At 41.0% G+C, this 22,774-nt stretch overlaps 1 protein-coding gene across 1 annotated transcript in view; it reads right to left on the reverse strand.

Annotated features, from left to right (window-relative positions):
- Window positions 1-17,070: 17,070 nt before the first annotated feature.
- SH3BGRL2 (SH3 domain binding glutamate rich protein like 2) overlaps window positions 17,071-22,774 on the reverse strand; it is a 54,247-nt gene continuing 48,543 nt past the window's right edge. The window contains exon 4 of the mRNA XM_067702723.1: window positions 17,071-21,451. Within this exon, the coding sequence (XP_067558824.1) occupies window positions 21,440-21,451 (12 nt within the window). The 3' untranslated portion in view covers window positions 17,071-21,439. The remainder of the gene's footprint in view (window positions 21,452-22,774) is intronic.

Raw genomic sequence — 22,774 nt, forward strand, 5'->3', positions numbered from 1 at the left:
TCAACTGGGGAGACAGAGATGCCTCTTACCCTCTTGAACAAAGGATTAGAATAAAAAGGGAAAGTGGCTCAAGACGGGAGAGATTCAGAAGACATTTGGTAAAACCATCAACCCCGAATGGGGAAAGGAGAGACATTCTGAGTGGAGCCCTGAGTAATATTCGTATTATCTCCTGACACAGCCTTCACAGAGCTTCTCTCCAAATTCCTGGACAGAAAAGAGTGGAGAAAGTGTAATGCTCAAGAGTGAGTCAAAATAAAAAAAAAAATCTCTACTATTAGGGAAGCTGTTGGAAGCACACAGCATAGTCACCATCTTTTTTTTTTCCCATCTTTTTTCTTGACCATTTTAGTGTGGCAACAATTAGAGTGAAATCATGGCTATGACACCGACCTCAGTGGCTGACAGGTGGCCACATTCTCACTGGTAATGTTGAGAAACAGTAATCAGAGCCATGAAACTTCGAGAAGACCATCATACCATCATAAGGGATGCTCAGTACACATATGAAGGTCCATGACCCCCATCTATGAAAATGATAAATAGAGCCTGAGGACTTCCATTTCAGAGATGTCACTAAAATGGCTAGTAGCAGATGCTACTGTTCTTATACTGCCCTTAAGAACCAAGATTTTTACCATTTAGTTTGGTGACCAAACCTAAAAATCTTGGTTCATGCAATAAAACAAAATTATCTTATATAGATGGAAGACTAATAATTTTGTTAGTTTTATCAACAGATTTAGCATTTTATATGGTTTTTACTAGGAGTCATTGAGTCCCAGTGGTGCTGGGACTTTGGGTGTCCCAAAGTGAGCCCTGATTTGAGCAGATCAGACTGGCTTGGGATGAATGACCCAAAGGCCAGGTTCATCTAATATGGAGGTTCTTGTCAACACTGACCATAAATGCACTTATTGTTTGCATGAGAACAAAATGACTGGAAAAAAAAATAAATAAAAATTATTCCACAATTAAGATGGCTTCTTGTAGGTATGAAATAGAAGATAATCAATTATCAGATGGACCTGGCACACTTGAGGAAACAAGCTTGTTAAAAAATTAGCAAAAACTTTAAACCACTATTCTCTGATGACCAGAATTAATTGTCTCTATGTATAAGTAGATTTAGTGTGATGGTGAGAAAACATAGACTATATAGTTTTATATTTAAGAAGGTGTCCAAAACATCTAAACCTTCTGCTAATTAATCTACAACTACATGACTAACTAGAATCAACAGGAATTGACAGCACTGAAATTGAAACATGTTTCTAGACTAATTTCTGTAAAATAAGGTGATTATACTGCTAAATGAATGAAATTCTATGAAAAATAAAGGGATATAATGATCTAATTTCACATGATTTATTTCTAACCACAGAAAGGGAAGGTAAATGGTTAAACCTGAAAATAAAATGTAACTGGTTTATTGTAAAAGCTCTTACATTTTCTATTTAAAAAATAACTTCCAGAGTAAATTCTTCCTGTTACATTTTAATGTGATTCTTTAGGCAATTAGAATTGATTATAAAGCTCTAGGAAACTCTTCCAAAAGTAAAGGAAAAGCAAAACTTCAAAAGGAAAGACAAATTGCCAACTCATAAAAAATTGTTTGTGTACCTTTCAAATGAAAATAAAACATTTACATGTCTGGTTTCTTCAAACCAGAAGAAACATGAAGTGCAGACCTGCACTTCATGAAGTGCAGGTCTGTTCCTGCAGTGAATACTAATGAATGGTGAATAGTTACTCTGGTGCTTTCTCCAACTCCATAAATTCAACAATGGTGCAATGTCAAATTAAAATAATATTTTACTCATCTACTGGGAGCACCACCTCCTGAGCCCTAATTAGAGGGTGATGCATAAGACATTTTTTGCTATCATATTTGGAGCCAAGATGCTGCCCAGGGCATACACATTCAAATGAAAAGGAGAATGTATTTTGGGTAATAATTAATCTTGATTATTAAATGTCTCTCTCTTCTCTGCTTAAAATTGAATTGCTCTGAGAGAAATTTTTATTTTTTATTTATATTGGAGTATAGTTGATTTACCATGTTGTGTTAGTTTCAGGTGTACAGCAAAATGATTCTGTTATACATGTTTATTTTAAAGAAGTGTTTATTTTAAAGCAGAAAATCAGGAAAATGAAGGTAAATACAACCAAGTTCACTGTTTATGGGGTAAAGATATACTTATAGATGGAATTTAAATGTAAAGCACAGATAATTTTTTAAATTTTTGGCTGCGTTGGGTCTTCTTTGCTGTGAGCAGGCTTTCTCTAGTTGCAGTGAGTGGGGGCTACTCTTCGTTGCGGTGCACGGGCTTATCATTGCAGTGGCTTCTCTTGTTGCAGAGCACAGGCTCTAGGCACACAGGCTTCAGTAGTTGTGGCGCATGGGCTTAGTTGCTCCGCGGCATGTGAGATCTTCCCAGACCAGGGCTCGAACCCATGTCCCCTGCATTGGCAGGTGGATTCTTAACCACTGTGCCACCAGGGAAGCCCTTAACATGTGTTTGAATTTAAATGACTACCAATTTAAAACAAGTAGATACAGTTACAGGTCAACATATATGAACCCCATGGTAATCATATATCAAAAACCTACAATATACACACAAAGACTAGAAAGAAAGGAACACAGGAATACTACTAAAGAAAATCATCAAACCATAAAGGAAGAAAACAAAAAGAAGAAAAATGAACAGAGAAGACTACAAAAACAACCGGAAAACAAGTAATAAAATGGCAATAAGTACTTACCTATCAATAATTACTTTAAATGTTAATGGACTAAATGCTCCAATCAAAAGACAAAGTGTGGCAGATTGGATTTAAAAAAAAAAGACTCTTCTATTTGCTGTCTACAAGAGACTCACTTCAGCGCTAAAGACACACACAGACTGAAAGTGAAGGGATGGAAAAAGATAGTTCATGCAAACGGAAGTGCCAAGAAAGCAGGGGTAGCAATACTCAGATCAGACAAAATCAACTTTAAAACAAAGGCTATAACAAAAGACAAAGTAGGGCATTATACAATGATGAAGAGATCAATACAAGAAGAGGATATCACACTCATTAACATATATGCACCCAATACAGGGTCACCTAAATATGTAAAGCAAATACTAACAGACATAAAGGGAGAAATTGACAGGAATACGATAATAGTAGGAGTCTTTAACACCCCACTTACATAAATGGACAGATCATCTGATCAGAAAATCAATAAAGCAACAGTAGTCTTAAATGACACAATAGACCAGTTAGAATTAATAGATACCTACAGGACATGACACCTAAAAACAGCAGAACACACATTCTTTCCATGCATGTGGACTGTTCTCCTGGATGGATCACATGCTAGTTCACAAAGCAAGGGACAACAAATTCTAGAGAATAGAAATTACATCAAGCATTTTTTCCAACCACGATAGTATGAAACTAGAAATCGATTACAGAAAGAAAAATGGGAAAAGCATAAATATGTGGAGAATAAATAATATGCTACTAAAAAACCAATGGGTTAGTGAAGAAATCAAAGAGAAAGCAGAAAATACCTTGAGATGAATGAAAATGGAAGCACGACACTCCAAAATCCATGGGATGTAGCAAAAGCAATTCTAAGAGGGAAGTTTATAGCAATACAGGCCTTCCTCAAAAAACAAGAAAAATCTCAAATAAATAGACTAGCCTAACACCTACAGGAGTTAGAGAAAGAAGAACAAAGCCCAAGGTTGGCAGAAGGAAGGAAATAATAAAGATCAGAGAGGAACTAAAAAGAGACCAAAAAAAAAAAAAAAAACCAAAAACCCATCTCTCTGTAGCTCATGGACTGAGAAGCACTAAGAAAGTACAAGAACTTGATGGAGACCCACTCCTACTTCCACCCCCGGTTTCTAATGCACTAAAGAACTACACCCGGGAGTGAAATATGGAGAGGTAACAGGAGGCCTGGGGCACAGAGAGTTTCCAACACGCTGTGTGGCATGAATGGCCAACTGAGAAGCTATTAATTATGTAAGATAATGGGTAGGTTTAACTCCATATACTTGCTGTTAATGAGATAGCACTAAATTGAAGACACTCTTAATGACCACAGTTTGAAAAAGAGTCACCCTGTCTCCATCACTTATTTCCAACTTTCTTCTCTGCTTTCCTTCTGTAAAAATCTTCACAGAGCCTCTAACACCTCTGATCTCCATTTTCTCCAGTTTTCTTCTTATTCCTGGGTTCCCCATGCTTCTGTTGGCTCTTATAAGATTTTTGCTGAAGGATTCTTCTTTTCAAGTGGCTTACCTGCTTCCAGGAGAGTCCTTAAAATCACACCTGCTACTACAAGTCCACTTGCCCCAACTTAGATTTTTTTCTCTAGTGACTCCCTGTAAGCGTTCATGGGTCCTGTTCCATTTCTAGTGACTATCTCCCAATTTCAGCAATTCTTTCTTATATTTTTTCAGCATATAAATAATTAAGGAGCTCACCCCAAATTTCCAAAATATCAAATCCATAGGATATATACTTGAGTGTTTGTTTGATCTGACATTTCTTTTCTTTTTTTTTTTTTTTTTTGCGGTATGCTGGCCTCTCACTGTTGTGGCCTCTCCCGCTGCGGAGCACAGGCTCCGGACACCAAGGCTCAGCGGCCATGGTTCACGGGCCCAGCTGCTCAGCGGAATGTGGGATCTTCCCGGACCGAGGCACGAACCCGTGTCCCCTGCATCGGCAGGCGGACTCTCAACCACTGCGCCACCAGGGAAGCCCTGATCTGACATTTCTTTGAGACTCTTCTCTCTTGCAGCTTTCCATCCAATGCTTTCTCCTGGCTTTCCTACTTCTCCGGGTGGTCCTTCATTTTCTGTGCTCCAGGACTTCTTACACTATCTCATCACAGCCACTGTGCTGTCCGATGGTGAATTTAAGCACCTGGGTGTTTCACCTGCTCCTCAGACTCACAGTATCCAAAAGCAGCCTCATTATCTCCCCTGTTTTGTTAAACTGCATCCATCCACCAAGCCAGAAAATGTGGGTGTCACCCTCCCTCTCCCCAACTGCTAATGAGACATCTCCATGGCCATGAGCCTAGTCCAAGCCCTTATCATCCCAGAATTAACTTTCTAATTGGTCTCTCAGCCTCTATTCTTCCCAACATCACCCTTCCCCACACCCACTCTTCTCCTTTTACTGCCAACTCTGTAATTTTCTGAAAATGCAAATATGATTCTTTGACACTTTCGCTTTCTTTCAACACTTCAGTGCCTTCTAGTCTCTACAGCAGTGCTTCTCAAACTTCAACGTGCCCCTGAATCACCTGGGGGCTTGTTAAAATGTGACTTTGGGGCTTCTCTGGTGGCGCAGTGGTTGGCAGTCCTCCTGCCGATGCAGGGGACACGGGTTCGTGCCCTGGTCCGGGAAGATCCCACGTGCCGCCGAGCGGCTGGGCCCGTGAACCATGGCCGCTGAGCCTGCGCGTCCGGAGCCTGTGCTCCACAACGGGAGAGGCCACAGCAGTGAGAGGCCCGCGTACCGCAAAAAAAAAAAAAAAAAAAAAAGTGATTTTGATGGGGTCGGTGTATGGCTGGCTCCCCTTGCTGCTGCAGCCTTTTGGACCACACTTTGAGTAGCAAGAGTTCCAAGTTCATGTCCAAATCCCATAGCCCCTGACAGTCTGGTTTCTGCTTAACATTTCATCTGCAATTCCTGACATTGCCCAGGAATTACCTGTCAAACCTCTGGGGCTCCAAACCTTCATTCCACCTCAATCCAGGGACCCTCACGGTTTTCTAGCCACATTTCCCACTTCTTTTGCCAGCCAGTGAAATAAGCACCAGCTGAGGATTAGTCCATATTCAAAAGATAAAATCAAATTTCCATAATAGCAAGGCAATACGTGTTTTACAGGCTCTTTAGTGTGAAATGGTTCAATAATATCACATTTGTTTCCAATTTCTTAACCATTCACCTTTGGGTCTTTACCATGGTAATCTTTTTTTCTTAATGAAAATCTCACTAAAATTTTCATGAGGCCAGTGGTAAGAGGACAAAACTATATTGAGTCTTATGAAAAATATATTATACATCTTCCTCTAGATACTGTCTTTTAATATTTTCATGAGATTATCAACTGCTTATCTTCATTCTAGCTTTATAGCTTCTTTTTCTTTTATCGTTAGAAGTGGCTGATAAAAAGGTAGATTAAAATACATTCGGCTGTTTGACCAGAGTTGAACAAAATTTCCTAACACCCTGAATACTGGGAAGCAATGTTTGCTTTTTAAAATTTTTATTGGAATATAGTTGATTTACAATGTTGTGTTAGTTTTAATTGTACAACAAAATGATTCAGATATATATATATTTTTCAGATCCTTTTCCATTATAGATTATTACAAGATATTGAGTATAGTTCCCTGTGTTTTACAGTAGGTCTTTATTAGTTATCTATTTTATATATATACTAGTGTGTATATGTTAATCCCAATCTCCTAATTTGTGTGAGAGAAAATCAACCTCCTTGTTCCTTGAGCCAGTACAGAACCTACTGTAGAAGAAACACCTCTTACCACATACATAGTTGAGCTGTTAGGTTCAGCCTCCTCTCCCACCATGTCCAGCAACACAACCCAACATATTATTAGTCATGCAAACTGCTGAGCTATTTTTACACATTCCTGTACTTTTGCATATGCTGTTTGCTCTGCTTAAAATTCCCTTTCTCACCTCTGTAGCTAACTCACCTGATCTTTCAGAACTAGGTCAAACGTCACCTGGATCAGGAAGCCTGAGCTGCTGATGGCCTCAGCTGAGACAGCTTCTTACTGAGTTACCTATGAGGACCGCCATTTGTAATGTGGGAAATCTGATTTATTTGCATGACCCCCGTTCCCACCCCATTAGAGGCAGAGACCTTATATCTCCTGTGCCCGGCCACAAGAGTGTTGAATTACATGGTGTTTGTGGTGGGCAGAAGAATGCCCTCTCCTCTCAAAGATGTACATGTCCTATTCCCCCGCACCTGCTTTCCACTGGTAAAAGGGACTTTGCAGATGGAACTCATGATCTTGGAATGGAGTTTATCCTAGATTGTTATCTGGGTGGGGCCAACGTAATCACAAGGATCCTTCTCAGAGGAAGGATGTAGGGTCAGAGTTGGGGAAGGAGAAGTGAAGTGAAAACAGGTTGAGTTATGCAGCCTGGAGCTAAGGCCTCTGGAGGTGGAAAAAGACAAGGAAATGGATTTTCTCCAAGAGCCAACAGAAAGGAACGCATCCCTGCCAACACCTTGATTTTGGCGGCTGAGACCCATTTAAGCACTTCTGACCTCCTGAACTCTTATATTTGTGTTGTTCTAAGCCGCTATGTTTGGGTGATTTGCTACAGCAGCAAAAGGAAACTAATACAGTGCTCAACCACTGCTCTTTTCAGAATACAGGAAGAGGAAAATGCCTCGGGGCTCACCTCCTGACCTGACCAAGATACATTTCACACCCATAGGTGTTCCGCCACCACCCCACCCCCACCCCCGCATGGCGTTCTATTGGCCCAGCTGGGTCAGGGCTGGGAGGGGATATGGAAGGGGCTCCCTACGCTATCACTCCACCCAAACTCAAAGTCCTGCATCACGAAGTATTTTCTATCACCTACTTGTGCGAGGCCCAGCGGTTGGTGCCGTGGGGAATCTTATTAGGTCTGTAGTTTAAGATTCTCGAGAACTCCTTGAGAACGAGTACTGCAACAAGGTAAATTCAAGCAAAACACCTCTGGCGATCCTCCGCCCTCCACCGGGTCTCTCCACGCTCCCCTCCTCCCCCAAGAAGACGGGACCGCCTACCTCCTTGGAGAACCCAGGTTTCCCCACCCACTTCGGTAACCTTATGAGATACTGCAAAATTTTCCCCTCCCAAAGCCTTCATTTCCAACGTAACGTATGTAAATATATACTGAAAAAGACCTTTTTGGAAAGGTAGATTTCCTTTTCACAGTTATCTTCATAGGTCTTTGAATTGCTATGGCGACGTTATTAAGATGCAACACGAAGTCCACTCTGTAACTTGCAATCAGCCATCGGGCCTCTAGGTGTCGCCACCACCCAAGTCCTGTTATCAGAGGCGGGGGCCGGCCCTGCACCTACGTGCTAGACGTTCAGTATTTCAAATTATCCAGGAAAAAAAATATGCATATAATACACATTATATATAATATATATTATATATACAATGTATATATTTGTTCCTATATTATATATATAATATATATTTTCTTGGCCTAGATTTCATATATATGTAAAGAACATTGGCTTTTTCCTCCATTCCATTCCAGCTCTAGTTTTCTGTGCAAAATTCAAGCTAAGAGAGTAAATGATGTACCTGGCTACTTTTAAATTTTATTCTTTTATTCTGTTTTCCACATCAGCACTGGAAAATCCTGGACTTTCTTTGGCTACCAGAATATTCATTAAAGATGCACCGAGTTCCACAGACACACACACACAATTCTTCTCATACAACATGGTGTCAGTGTTTTCTCTCCCTCTGGATTCGCATGCAGTTTTGGAGACTATTGTGAGTTGGTTTTCAAAGAAAGTGGAAAGCAGCAAACATGGAAGTGAGGACGCATTTAGAGTTCCGGAAACACGCTGAAATCTCACTAGTTAATCACTAACATTTGGTTCTTCCCCATTCTGAACTCTTACAACTTATAAATGTACATGTATGGTATTTGGAATCTGAAATAGGAATGCTGGGTGGGAGAATTCAGAAGGGTTCACAAGGGTCGAAAGTCTGCTCTCCAATTCTGCTCCTCTGTGATCTTATGAAGTTTTTCTCTGAGCTGCCTATTCAGAAGATGTGTCCGTCTTGATTTCAAAACATATGACAAACTTTTACAAAAATCATCACTTCAGTTGTTCAACTTTTTCTCTTTATGCTAGAACCGCCTCCTTTGTTCCTGTGTCCTTATATATGCCATAGCATGGCTACGGCTTCTGCAGCTCTACCTGTCACTCTCTCCCCATGATTCTCCTTGGTCCTGACTCTGTAGTTATTGCACTTTACTTCTTATGTCTGCTGTAGGTCACATTTCATAGGGTAGGACAAGTCTTAAATTGAATAACTGGAAAGAACATTCTGTTTAAAGATATTCCTTGCCTCTCTTTTTTTTTTTTTTAACTAAGATTTGGTAGAGCTAAAAATTGAGACAAATCTCCACTAAGATATATATGTATGCATGTGTTTGCATATACACACATACACATACACATAAATAAACGGGAACTTTCTAAGTCTTACATTTCAAATTTAGATAGTCATTTTCTGGCAGCTTTGAATATAACCAAAGCTATTGTTAGGCAAAGAACTTTGACTGTAATCAAGGTTATTGTAAGACAAGAGAACATGCTGTTTTTATCATCCACCCCCTTGCTCTACCCAAGAAAAATACTGAACAGCAGTGAGCTCGTATTAAGGGCTATATCTAGTTACTGCTAAACTGGCAGGTTTCTGTCAGGCTTCTAAAAACAATTCGCATTGATTTTTTGACTTCGGAGCTAAAATTAATAAGGAGCCCAGGAAGGCCATGGTTTTTCCTTGAACAGAGAAACAACCCAAAGGCTATGTTAGTGAATGAATTGGCTGTGCTAGTGAAGGGTTGTTGTTGTTTTTTTAAGTATGTATATAAAATAATAGCAATCAAATTGAAAAAGTAGGGCAAACTATTTTATATAGGATGGATAAATAACAAAGTCCCACTGTATAGCACAGGGAACTATGTTCCATATCCTGTGATAATCCATAATGGAAAAAAATATGAAAAAGAATGTGTATATATATATATATATGTATGTATGTATATATCTGAATAACACAGCATTGTAAGTCAACTATACTTCAATAAAACAAATTTTTTAAAAAATTGAGGGCTTCCCTTGGTGGCGCAGTGGTTGAGAGTCCGCCTGCCGATGCAGCGGACACGGGTTCGTGCCCCGGTCCGGGAAGATCCCACATGCCGTGCAGCGGCTGGGCCCGTGAGCCATGGCCGCTGAGCCTGCACGTCCGGAGCCTGTGCTGCGCAACGGGAGAAGCCACAACAGTGAGAGGCCCGCGCACTGAAAAAAAAAAAAAAAAAAAAAAAAAAAAATTGAGAAAGTGGGTAGTTACACAATAAAAGTAAGTATCAAATTTTGGTCTGCTTCCATTGTAAGCCAGCAGTGACCCTTCCACTTGGCTACTGGGGAAATTAGAATGTTTCCTTAACTAATACTTTTGTAAAATAATAAAGTCCCCAACCTCCCTGGCATACATATTCACAGCTGACAAGTCTGGGCTTGTGGGTCAGGGTAATTAATTACCGGAACTAACACCGACGTTACTATTGATTTACAGACACCTGTGAAATCTAAACCATAGAAACTAAGAATTAAAAGGGTGCAGAGGATGTCCGGGGCAGCTCCTCTGCGCCACAGAAACCTTTTCTACACGTGGGCTTGGTGGCACGACAGTGACATCAACACCATAAGCTCCTAAAATGACAGAGCCACACTAGAAGTTACTTTTCTATTCCCAGCAAAGTCCAGAAGGGTGCTGGTACTCTGAACATCTATTTGTTACTCTTGATTTAGTAAACATGTGTTGATGGTACACAAACGCCTCCGATGCCGTTGAGAAATCAAAACAGAAAACAAGCATTCCAGCGGCACGCCGAGAAAGGCACTGGGAAGGAACAGAGAATCCTGTACTAGTCATCTTGTGAAGCCAATTGCTTTCTCAGTAAAATTAATTTTTCTTTCACTTCAAGCTCACTTAAAAGTTAATAAAGAAGCCTAGCTGGCTGGATCATCTGTCTCTTCATTTACCCATCCGTTTAATCACTAGCCACCATAGACTGAGTCTGGGAAAGCACCTAATCATTGGATTTAATTGGTTCTGGCGCCTACCGTTTCCTAATAACCTTTTCTGCCTTGTCTTCCATTAGAGGTAGATCTTTTAGGGTGAGTAAATAGGTCAGATTTCACAGGGTTTTTTTTTTTTTTTTCAATTTTCTGTTTGCCACAGGAGTAAATTAAAAACAAAAAGAGCTAATAGCTCTGTTCTTTATGGAAGTATTTGGTTCTTGGTATTTATTGTTTGGGAATTCAAGAGAAATTCTAGTGCTAGGCTAAGATTCACAGGTTGGTGAATATCCTCTAAGGAACAGATTACATGAAGAGTCATTTCTAGAAGCTTTAGATATATTCCTCAGCATCATGCTTTTTCCTTTAAATTTCAACAGCTTTATAAAACTGGGAACCACAAAGTAAGGCTGACTGGAAGTCAAGGTTACATCCTGAGCGTTGCATCTTCCCCTAACGTTTATAGTTGTGACAAGACACTCACCAGCTTCGTTAGCAACTTAGTTGCTAGCTTCCCACAACGGATACCTGTTAGCCAGGCATCCCTACTGCTTGTAATGCAAATTTTCACTTCAACTACCTACACTTCACAAAACGTGGCTCATCCTTTGCTCTTAATGAACATGGCTAATTCCAGATGAAAAGTCACTAAGAGAATCCTTTTATGATATGTGGCAGCTATCACTTTATTGTGTCTTAGCTCCAAATTCAGGCCCCAGTGCACGTTCTGTAATGATGGACAGAACTCCTTTAAGCATCTTTCCTTCACAGTGAGCCCGATGTTGCGTTCTCAGTAAAGAGTGCTGGAGGGACACTGTAGGACCAAGGGGATGCTCCTGTGGGGCTGCTGCGAGATGGGTCAGTGGTGTCGGTCTGATGGTGCTGCTTTAACTCGGGCCACCAGAACACCTGGTGCCTCGGGGACCTTGTAGCTCTGGCCTGGCCTGGTGATGACCAACCTCCCTGCAAGCGCCCTTGACATAGACACACATGCTTCAGGCCTCCTGCCAGCACTGGCACCTCATCTCCATCTGCAAGCACCTGCTGGCCAGGGCTCACCTGGCCCCGCCTACACTCCGGGGTGCCGGTCGGGAGGGTAGGTTGGGGTTCGCTTCCTGTTGCCAAGCAACCGTAGAGCACCACTGCCCTGGGGGAACTGTGAACCTCTCAGCCAGCCAGTAGGCTGTAACTACAGCAAACTCTGAAGCCCAGCCACCCTTCCTCCCAAGTTTGTCCTTCCTTGGGTATTCTCCTTCAGCCCCAGGGTAAAATATAGTTTTCTTATACCTGGGAGTTACCCTTTCATCAAAGTTTAATAATTCTTGATATTTAACTTCCCCTGTTTAAATCACCATGGGGTGTGTATCTCCTGATTGGTCACAGCCTAATACAACACGTTTCCCACTTAGCAACCAGTAGTTGTCAGCAGAAAAGACATAAGGCATCAAAGTTACCAGTGATACCATAAGAAAAAACTAGACTTTTCAGTACATGGCCATATAATTAATTATCAAATAGACTACTGAACACACACTGACAAACCATGTATTTCATTTGACTGTAGGGTCAGCTTTTATCTAACAAATTTACTGTATCGAAGTAAAAAGAGGACATATAAGTAATTCCTCTCTCTTAATACAAAACTGACCCAGACCAAATAGTATAAGATAAGAAACACCCAAAAAAAGCAGCTTCTGAGATACTAAACAGTACACACTTATGCTCACGGGTAAGGTACAAAGAATACTACATCACACAAACGTAAATATCAATACAGGTACCAATGTAGTTATCAAAAAACTCCACACGATGGTCTTAATACAAGATAAGAGATAGGGATCTGGTTTTTATAACATATTTGGGTTTAACTGGTGATTGGTGATTATGCCATTTCTGAAATAGGAAAGGGTTTACTCTGTCCTTTCTCAGAGGTTTACAGGTAAAAGATACAAACCAAGGTACAAAGAATAAAACAACCAAAAAAACCCACGACTTATTAGCATAGAGTTCTTGGGCTTTGGCTGGACAGCTTATTCGGTGACTTACGTCACCACACAAAGGATGCTGTTCCAACCAGCAGAAAATTAAAATGTAAATTATAACAATAGCATATTGAAAATACTACCCAGTAAAGGGCCATTTGCAATGAGAATGACTAATAAAGTTTTCAGTAACACTGGAGGAAACTTAAAATCCATTCTGTTAAAATGACCCAATTTTAGGAAGATAGCTGTCTCCCTGGGTAGGCACTACTATCACCCAAATTCCCCTTTCATCCACTTGTCATTTTGTCTGCACTACCTGATTCCAGTAATACCTGTCCATCCTCACTGCAGAGGTAACTGTTTACATTTTGGGGCTCGGGTAAAGCTGTCCCTAGAGAACTGGGTCACTCTGGAATGGTCTAAGAGGCAGCCTGGTCCCTAAAGGAGTCAACGATAGGGAACTGGTTTCCTGCTGTCGTCATTCAGAAACTGACCACAAGTCTGCATGCTGTGGTCATTTTACCTGCTAAATATGTAACCGCTAAAAGTTCTGTTTGCCCAGTCAACTTATGACTAGGATGGGAAACCTGTCAGTATTCGGTTTCTCATTTATGACTGGGATCCAGTAGAATAAATATTTCTTAGGCCTGCAAAACAGTACAGGAAGGGAAGAAGCAGCCGGAGTCCTTCCTTCCTTCTGGTTGCCAATCTGGAGAGTAAAAACATTGCTGTTGTCATCACTCTGTTCCCCCTGTACATGTTGGTTAGGCTGTGGCTAGGAGCGGATTGGGTAAGAGTGGTTTATCCCCAAAGACAGGCAGGGAGAGAGAAAAGGACGCATCTGGACTAGGGAAACGGTGTCGATGCTGAATTGGTGGTGTTTCTGCCCCGGCTCTCGACCTCGGAGTCACCTCTGAGCCTAGCTGTGGACTGTCCTAGAGCCCATGTATTTTAACCTGGTGATAATATTAGCACACAACATGAAATGGATTGACAGGGAGAAAATTAAGAGAAAAGTATCATCCCAACTGAACAGATGGGAAAATAGTATCAATAAGCTAAATCAAATTAGCATGAAAAATGTGTCTATCATTTATCTCAAGTTGTTCCACCCATTCCCAAAGGCTAAATCCTTCCTAGGTGTGGTAGCTCATTAAAATGACAAATGAAGAGCCCCAAAGCAGCATGCAAAAGCAGCTACAGGAAACACAGATGGCTGGCATCTCTTGGTTGGCAAAGGCTGTACTACAATCACTCTTTTATTTCAGGGAAGGGTCCCAAACTAAATCATTCAAAGAAACATTCTACCACTTAATGAGTACCGTTACCACCAATTGTTTTCATGATCAGAATAATACAGGCCTTCCCCCCAAACTATTTGGCTAAGAATGTAGCAAAAAGAAAATGGTTAAAAACCCTGGGCAGGGAAAGGAAGCTATTCTCCCTTAATATTCACATTCTGTTTTAATCTTTGGCAATGAGACCAGAATGAAACTTTTAAAAGCATATTATCCATATATTCTTTCGAGCTCAAATGAGTTTTACAGATACAGAGAACTAACGTTTTAGGAAATCTAGGACAAAATCCTATTAATATTCATCACTGTTCTGCAGATTATAGATGGTATCTGTGTGATTCATTGAAGTCCCTCTTTTTTTAAAAAAAGAACAAACAGATAAAGGCCACCATGACTTAGTTGGACCGATTCAACAGGGGACATCAACTTTACGTGACAATACAGGAACGAGAGGCTGGACACAGAGAGATGTCTCATGTTACAAGGCACACACATTACTCTTCTTATTCCAGGAAAAAAACTCTCCCCCTTCACGACAAAAATGCTTCAAGCTAGGGGGACAAAAAGCAAAATGAGAAAAGCATTTATCCTTGGCATCAGTATTAGAAAATTATATTCCAGAAGAGGTTCACATTTCCTTTCATATAACAATTAAAAAAAGGAGATATTTTGCCAAAATGCAAAAAAGCATTTAAAGGTATTTCTTTCTCTACTGGAAATTCAGGTAAAGAGGCTGGAACAGAACTGTCCAAGAGAACTAGAACGCAAGCCATATACGTAATTGAAAATTTTCTAGTGGCCACATTAAAAAAAGACAAAATTAGTTTTTAATATTTAATTTAACCCAACATATCCAAAATATTATCACTTAAAACATAACCAATATAAAAATTAATAGATAGCTTACAGTTTTCATACTAAGTCTTCAAAATCTGGAACATATTTCACACTTACGGCACATCACAAAGTCAGTGAGCCACGTTTCAAGTGTCCAATAATTCTATGTGGCTTGCTGGTACCACACTGAGCAGCGCTGTTCTGTACTACAGAGCTTTCATTTCCATTACATTAATGATGATAGATATTTGCACTAGAGCTTTTTCAGTGGAAAGTTTGGTTACAGTGAGTTTTATCATTATAGAACCCAAAAGGATGTATATTGCAAGAGTATGGACCGCTGTTTTAATAAAAAGGTCTAAATCTTTGTGTCATTCATTATAAGCAGTACCAAGTTTTCAGTTAACATGCTTTCAAATGTCAGGATCCTTGGTCTATTAAAAATGCTGTCCCCTGGGCTTCCCTGGTGGTGCAGTGGTTGAGAGTCCGCCTACCGATGCAGGGGACACGGGTTCGTGCCCCGGTCCGGGAAGATCCCGCATGTCGCGGAGCAGCTGGGCCCGTGAGCCATGGCCGCTGAGCCTGCGCATCCGGAGCCTGTGCTCCACAATGGGAGAGGTCACAACAGTGAGAGGCCCGCATACTGCTAAAAAAAAAAAAAAAAAAATGCTGTCCCCTGATTAGCAGGGGCCTCAGAAAAGAAGACTGCATTGTAGTGTCCTGTTCTTATACCTGCCAACCAGTTTACACACATGAAAACATGCTACTACCACAACATACTGGGTTATAGTCACATGATGGTCACATTTCATTCAGATTAAGAATTAGTTAATTATGAGTATAGGTTCAGTCTAGTCTCCTATAACTCAAATAAATCATTATGCAGGGGGTGGGTGGGGAAGTAGAAAAGAACAGCTTTATTGCTTTGCCAGGCAAAGGGGGCCACAGCGGGCTAATGCTCTCAAAACTGTGTGTTCTGCAAATTAATCATTTTTTAAATGTCCTTTTAAGTATAACATCATTTTGGCCTATCGTTGTAAGCCTATTCTATGTTAACATAGTAAGGAAATGTGCATATATAAACATGCAGTCTATATAAAGATTTCCTTCTGGTTTAATTCTGTAGCAGAAAACCAAATCATGACATTAATTTCCTACCAAATAACTGGAATTGATGAGCCTTGAAATCTCTTTAAAGAAGGAACCCTTTGAGAGCATAGAGAGGTTTCCAAGGTATATCTTCTCTTGGCTGATACGCTGACAAGGTGAAAATTAGCATGCAATAAAAACACACAATATCTGTGTTTAATTTTATTTTCTCCAAATAGAATAATGTTTCACATGCTTTTTTTCATAATTCTGGAAATAGTTTCAGAAGACTTCCACTCCAAATATGGTTTCTCTCTAATAGGTGAGCATTAACCAGGAAAAGGTTAAGTATAAAGAACTTTTAAAAATTAATAATTGAAAAAAAAAAATATTCACTTATTTAAAAAAAAAAATTGAAAACACACCACCATAGAAAAAATGGTAAAAGACACAAAGGGGGATTTCCAGGAAGAAACAGTAATTCCCATAGTAAAAACATGTTCACCTTATTAGTAATCAAATATATGCAAAATGAAACCACAACGAGATACACACCTCAGCTTGACAAAACTTTGAGTCTGATGATCTTAAATGTCGGTGAACATTGAGAGTACCAGAAATTCTAGTACACCAGTGGAGTGTCAGTTGGTACCATTACTTTGGAAAACAATTTGGCCTTATCTGTTCAGGTTGACGATGTGCTTTATTGCACGTGTGACACAGCAATTCTACTCAAGGTATACATCTACTTGTGTATGTGCACCAGAAATCACATAGAAGAATGTTTGTAGCAACATTTCCTTTCTCTATTTCAAAGAAAGATGTATTTCCATATTCAGCAATAGGAGAAGGGAAAAATTGTGATATACGACAAAATAATACTTAGCAGTGAAAATAAACAAGCTAGGGCACTTGTTTCAAAATGATTATGCCCAAATGCAATGACCATAAAAAGAAGGTGACAGAAGAACAGAGTTTAATTCCATTTATTAGTTTTTAAGGATATGTACACAAAGGTAAAATAATAAAGGACAGGAAGGCTATGATCAACATGGCGTTCTGGATGGGCTCCCGCTATCAAACAGGGACGAGACAGGGTCAGGGAGGGAGCACACAGAGCCCCAAAGGAAAGGCAGGCGGCTGGTGGCAGACACACGGGGGTGTGTTTATTTTTCTTTATATGTCAGTGTATATATTATATACGTGTGTGTGTACATATTTATTCTGTTGCTGTAGGAAATCATTTTAAAAATTGGACTGGTTGAAACATACAAAGAAAAAGACTATACAGCACATTTCAGATGACGAACCATCGCTTGGAACACTGTGAACTTACCTGTTTCTCAAGTCACTGCCACTGTCACTGCTGCTAATTCTTCTCCGTTTCTCTCCTCTTTGAGGGTGGAGACTATTGTCCTGCTCAGACAGTCCCTGTCACATTCTAGGGGTTCAACACACGCTGATTAATGGGATGACCAAACTAACCTGGCCTGCATTTCTAGAAAACTAGGAAAACTTTGAAAATCTGGGTTACAAGTGGGCGGGGATTACTTGGCTTCTTTGGCTTCACAATTTAGTGCATTTCTGGAAACTGACAGCCTGTTCTCTTTATCTCCTCCTTCACCCTCCCTCATCTTGGAGTTTAAGTTAGAAATAGTTCAGCGATGGGCTTAACCTCAGACGCTGCCTTCAGAAACGTCTTCTGCCTTCAGAGGTGTTTGCAGCAAAGGCAGCCCTGCTATTAAGGGCTGTGGCTACACTGTACTTTTCTCCTGCACGAAATTAGGGAAGGGAATCCACAGCCCATCGCTTCATTGTACTCAAGAAACCACCGTCATCTATTTGAACCAACCAGGGGATGAGTGATTTAACGCCATCCTTCGTCCTGGTCACTGTCTGAGATGATTCTGCAGTCACCTCCAACACACACACACAACCCCAAGTGTGTCTCCTCAAGTACTCAAATGATCCATCTGCATTTTTACAACGAATCTGCAGCTTTCAGGTATGGGGTTCATGATGGGAGCAGAAATACAGCATCCCAGCTAAACAAGAAGGTTTCAACCAAACACAGAAGCAAAATTAGAAAAGGTGTAAGAAACGGTCGGGAACAAGCACTCCATTTTCAGAATATGTGTTTTCTGTAATTTATTCCTCTTTAATGCTGAATATAAAATCTGAGATTTCACCAATGCCTTTAGAGACAAATAAATGCATACAAATGGAAATCTAAACACAATAATTTTGCAGATCAAAGTGGGCTCTGACACTTTAGAAAAGATGTAAGCATTTCTAGAAAAAGCAAAACCCTATACAGCAAAATCAAATTAAAAAACAAAACAAAACAAACCAGAAAGAGGCTTTGGTACCTTTCAACAAGGAAGGACAAAAATAAGTTTAGTTCATTATTAAATTCATGTAATATAAAAACATCTATGTGGGAGTGTTGAATAAATCTATAAAACAGAAACAAATCTAAAATATATTAGAGCCTGAGAGAAAAAAAAAATCCTCCTTTTCTCCTTTTTGATTTTAATAGAATACCAGAATGTGGAAAAACAAGTACTTCCCCAACTAAATTTTCTTCTGGTCTGCATATACCTAGCAGGATGGCACTCTCTGTATTTTATCTCATTTTAAAATGGGATAATTTGATTTTTAGCAGCACATTTTCTTTGCCCCAACAAGCCTACTACAGGAAATAAAAATTCTGTCTTAAAATGCTTTTGATATTACATCTATGTCTGCAATTCCCATCCACTTCTTTCCTAGATTTTTAAGACTATGATTATTCAGATCTAAAGGCAGCTAGTTAAAGAAGGGATGAAGGGCTTCCCTGGTGGCGCGCTGGTTGAGATTCCGCCTGCCGATGCTGGGGACAGGGGTTCGTGTCGCGGTCCGGGAGGATCCCATATGCCGTGGAGCGGCTGGGTCCGTGAGCCATGGACGCTGAGTCTGCGCGTCCGGAGCCTGCGCTCCGCAACGGGAGAGGCCACAACAGTGACAGGCCCGCGTACCGTAAAAAAACAAAACAAAACAAAACAAAACAAAACGAAAAAAGAAAGGATGAAGAAAACCATTACAGGTTTGGAATTCAGCTGGTAAAACACAAGTAAGGACACAGTGCAGTCCCAGAGGGCAATACCTTAGGACTCTGCAGAGCCTGGGTACTGAGGGAAATGCCACACAGTGTGTTTCTAGCTTGCTCATAACAAGCACAATACCAGGTGAAGCTGGTCTCTCCTATTTCTTTGCTGCTCCAAAAAAAAAAAGTGGGGTGGGGTAGATGATCTGTAACTGTGGTAAATAATTTAGCACTCCTATTCATCTAGTCTGTTTAGGACAACCATACTGGGCCTACTACAACCAGAGTAATTCAGAAGTTTTGAGACAAACAATTCTGAGTAGCTTTCTTGGTCTAGCAGGTATTGAATTGATCCTACGACCCCAGGACTCAATCTTACCAAGTTGCTTCTCGGTAGTCACTGGCAAGAGTAGACAAAATGTAAGTTAGACCATTGCAACGTTAACTTTTAAAAACTGCTGTATCTTAAAAAGAAATTCTAAGTCTTCTTAGACTTTAACACGATATCCAGTTCAAAAACATTTCCTGGTTAGTCCCTGGGATTTATCAAGTGGAATGTGACCTGGATCGTATTTAATGCCAACTAAGCAGTCACAGCCATGATTTTACAGCAGCTTTCCTTGCAGAGAAAATGGTGGATCATATATCTGTTCCAGTCATGTAGGAATCAGTGGCGTGCTTTCCTTCTGGTTGTAGTCCTGGGATGCAAATCTCAGGCTGGGATGTCAGCTTTAGCATTCAACAAGTTCTTTAGAATAGGAGGGAGAGAGAACACAGGTGACAGGGACTAAATTCTTCTGTTCTTTCCATTTCTTACAAACTTCCTGCTCAGAATCAAAAGGGCAGGTCCACCATCAGGACACTGAGAATAGCAGAATATCTTAGGCAGCACTCTGAATTTATTCTATTCAAGACTATTCCCAGGTTTGGCAACTAAAAACTCTAAAAAAATGTGAGCAGGGACAAGGATGCAGAAAAGGAGCCTTTGCCCTAATGAAGTCGACGGGTTCAGTGTTTGTCAGCACCCACTCCGAAGGAAGGAGAGATTTCACATGCCAAGTACAATTCAGAGTGAGTCTCTGACAGCCCCTTTCTCGTATGTACTCTGTTCTGAAAAATCACTAGTGTTCATATATGGAATGAGAACATGTATCTATGTTACTCTGAAAATCCGGAACTGTGCATTGGCCAGAAATATGAACTGGCAGTGTCAGAGGACCGATGAAAAGTAACACAGGAAAAAAAATTAAAGTGTGCAGCAATATTAGTATCTTTTAATATGCCTCATCAATCAAGGGTTCACAAAATATATCTAACCGAGATCTTCCTTTCTCGAAAAATACAATCCCTTTGCAAAATATATAAGCAGCTATTAGTTGGGGGAGCTGCGTTTAAAAATATATGTGCACTTACGCATAATAAGTTGCTAGAGCTGAAATGCCTTCAGGTACGAGTCAGATAATGTCCCTATAAATTAACTATCAGTGCACCTTTTTAAAGATATCTTTTAAGTCATCTTACACATTAGGTGAAACTTTTCCTTTGTAAGAGATAAAGAAGCATTTTTTTTTCCAAATAGCAATTCTTTTCATCCCTGTCAACTGGTTCTGATCACACATTGTTGCAACAGTGATTTCTGGAAACATCTGTAGGGGTTTGGAGGATTTAGGGGGGGTAAGAATTTCCATTACCAAAAGGAGGCTAGAACATCTAAGTTTTTCCTACAGTTATGACAAAGCACTGGAATAGTGATGCCTGTGAATCTGCAGCAAAGATCTTTAGCCCTTTGTCAACCAACATTGCTTTTTTTCCTTTCTGATCAAAATATTCTAAGAGCCTGGCAGACTAATTTCAAGGACACCACCTAGGCGGCCTGAAGAGAAGCAGGTCTGAGCAATCCTGGCATCAACTACAACCCAGGGCAGATCCAGTACTTTCTCTCTGATGGTGCCACCTGCTTATCACTCAGTTATTCAGGAGGCACACCTGTAACAGGTGACAGTACCTCCGGGTGAGTGAGGCAACTGCAGGCAATTCTGAAAACAAGGAAAAAACCCACCACGGGCCTGATTTGGTTTAAAGCACTCATGCAATCCCATTAGACCCATGTCTTCCCCAAACACCTTTTCCGTGGCAAGCAAAGTTACTGATAATGCATGTGGCTTCTGTCACAGTGATGCATTAGGTAAGCAGGTGTGTGCTGAGTACCAGGGGCGCTCCAAAATGCATCTCCGTCCTCTTCCGCTTGTCTTTGCTAAGGTTCTGCCTATTTATTTAAAAAAAAAAAGCCAGTTATTGCATCGTGCGGGCAAGAAATTTCACCCTGGCGGTGATATTTTAAATGTCAGGAACAGAGATGTTGGAAATCACAAGAAATCACCGCCATGGGATGGATAAGAGCAAATAAATCCTGGGTTCAGGGATCAGAGCCCAGAGTTAAGTCACACCCACCTGACCTGCCAAATATAAAAGTGGAAAGAAAGCCACGTGTTTTCAACAACTGAGGAAACTCCTCTGAGGTACTGTTCCACTCACACCTGGGTGAGTGGCGTGGCCGGGGGTTACCTTACTCAGGGGCCCTGCGGAGGGTGACCTGAGGGGACGAACGGCACTGGAATGGCCATACCTATTGGTAAATAGCTGATACCCCTCTCCCCCAAGTGCTACCATGATCCAGCCACTGGATGGCTGACCCCTGGCATCGGCTGGGAGTGGGCCTCTGAGACCTGCTCCCTGGCTGGTCAGTGCTCAAGGTTTACTGGTGGTTGCGTATTTTCAATATCACCCCTGAATGGCAGGGATCCGAAAGCAGAAACTTCCATTTCAGGCTCTGCTTTGAATCTGTTACGATAAGAAAACTGATGATTTTCTACCTGAAAAGTATTGGTGAAAAGGCCTTCTTTTCTTTTCGGTAGGTACCACGGTGGGCTCCAGCTGGCCACAGAAGGATGTGGGACCCCCTCCCCCCCACCAGGGCTGCAACAATTCAAATTCTGGAGAAAAGTGGGAAATCTGTATTTTAAGTATCAGCAACCCACCTGAAGTCTTTAAAAAAGAGTCCGTGCAGGACAAACACATCCAGAACCAATGTGGCCTGCAGGCCGCTATTCTGTGGCCTCCTACCCTCCTCTGCCCCATCCACTTTGCAGAACTGCCCAGGGTCTAGAGTTGCGTCTGTGAATGTTCTTTTCCTACGGACCTTCTCTCCCCTCACTGTGTGAGAGCAATTAGATGCTAATGGAGTCTTTATACGTCCCCTGGCAGGCCTGCTCGCCTGGTCTTTCGTGTGTGTACTGCAGAGAGGGTAGGAAAGGAGACAGGAAAGGGGGCTCCATCTTTTGGTACATCACACCCGTAAATGCTCCGTCTAGGCCTTAGAGGGTAGACTGTATAATGAATTACTACCAAGGTACAAAATGACTAACTAGAAAGGGGGAAAATGCTGACTCGCTCTTAAAGATATTTGCACTTCTTTCCTACGGAGGTGAAGTATGAGTTGCTATTAACCCTTAAGGCCCTGAATGGCTCACGAGAGGGGATGGCACACACACCGGCACCGTGGCCTTCCACTCTGGTTCCGTGGGCCCCT

Source organism: Pseudorca crassidens, chromosome 13 (assembly GCF_039906515.1).
Source record: "Pseudorca crassidens isolate mPseCra1 chromosome 13, mPseCra1.hap1, whole genome shotgun sequence".
Lineage (NCBI taxonomy): Eukaryota > Metazoa > Chordata > Mammalia > Artiodactyla > Delphinidae > Pseudorca > Pseudorca crassidens.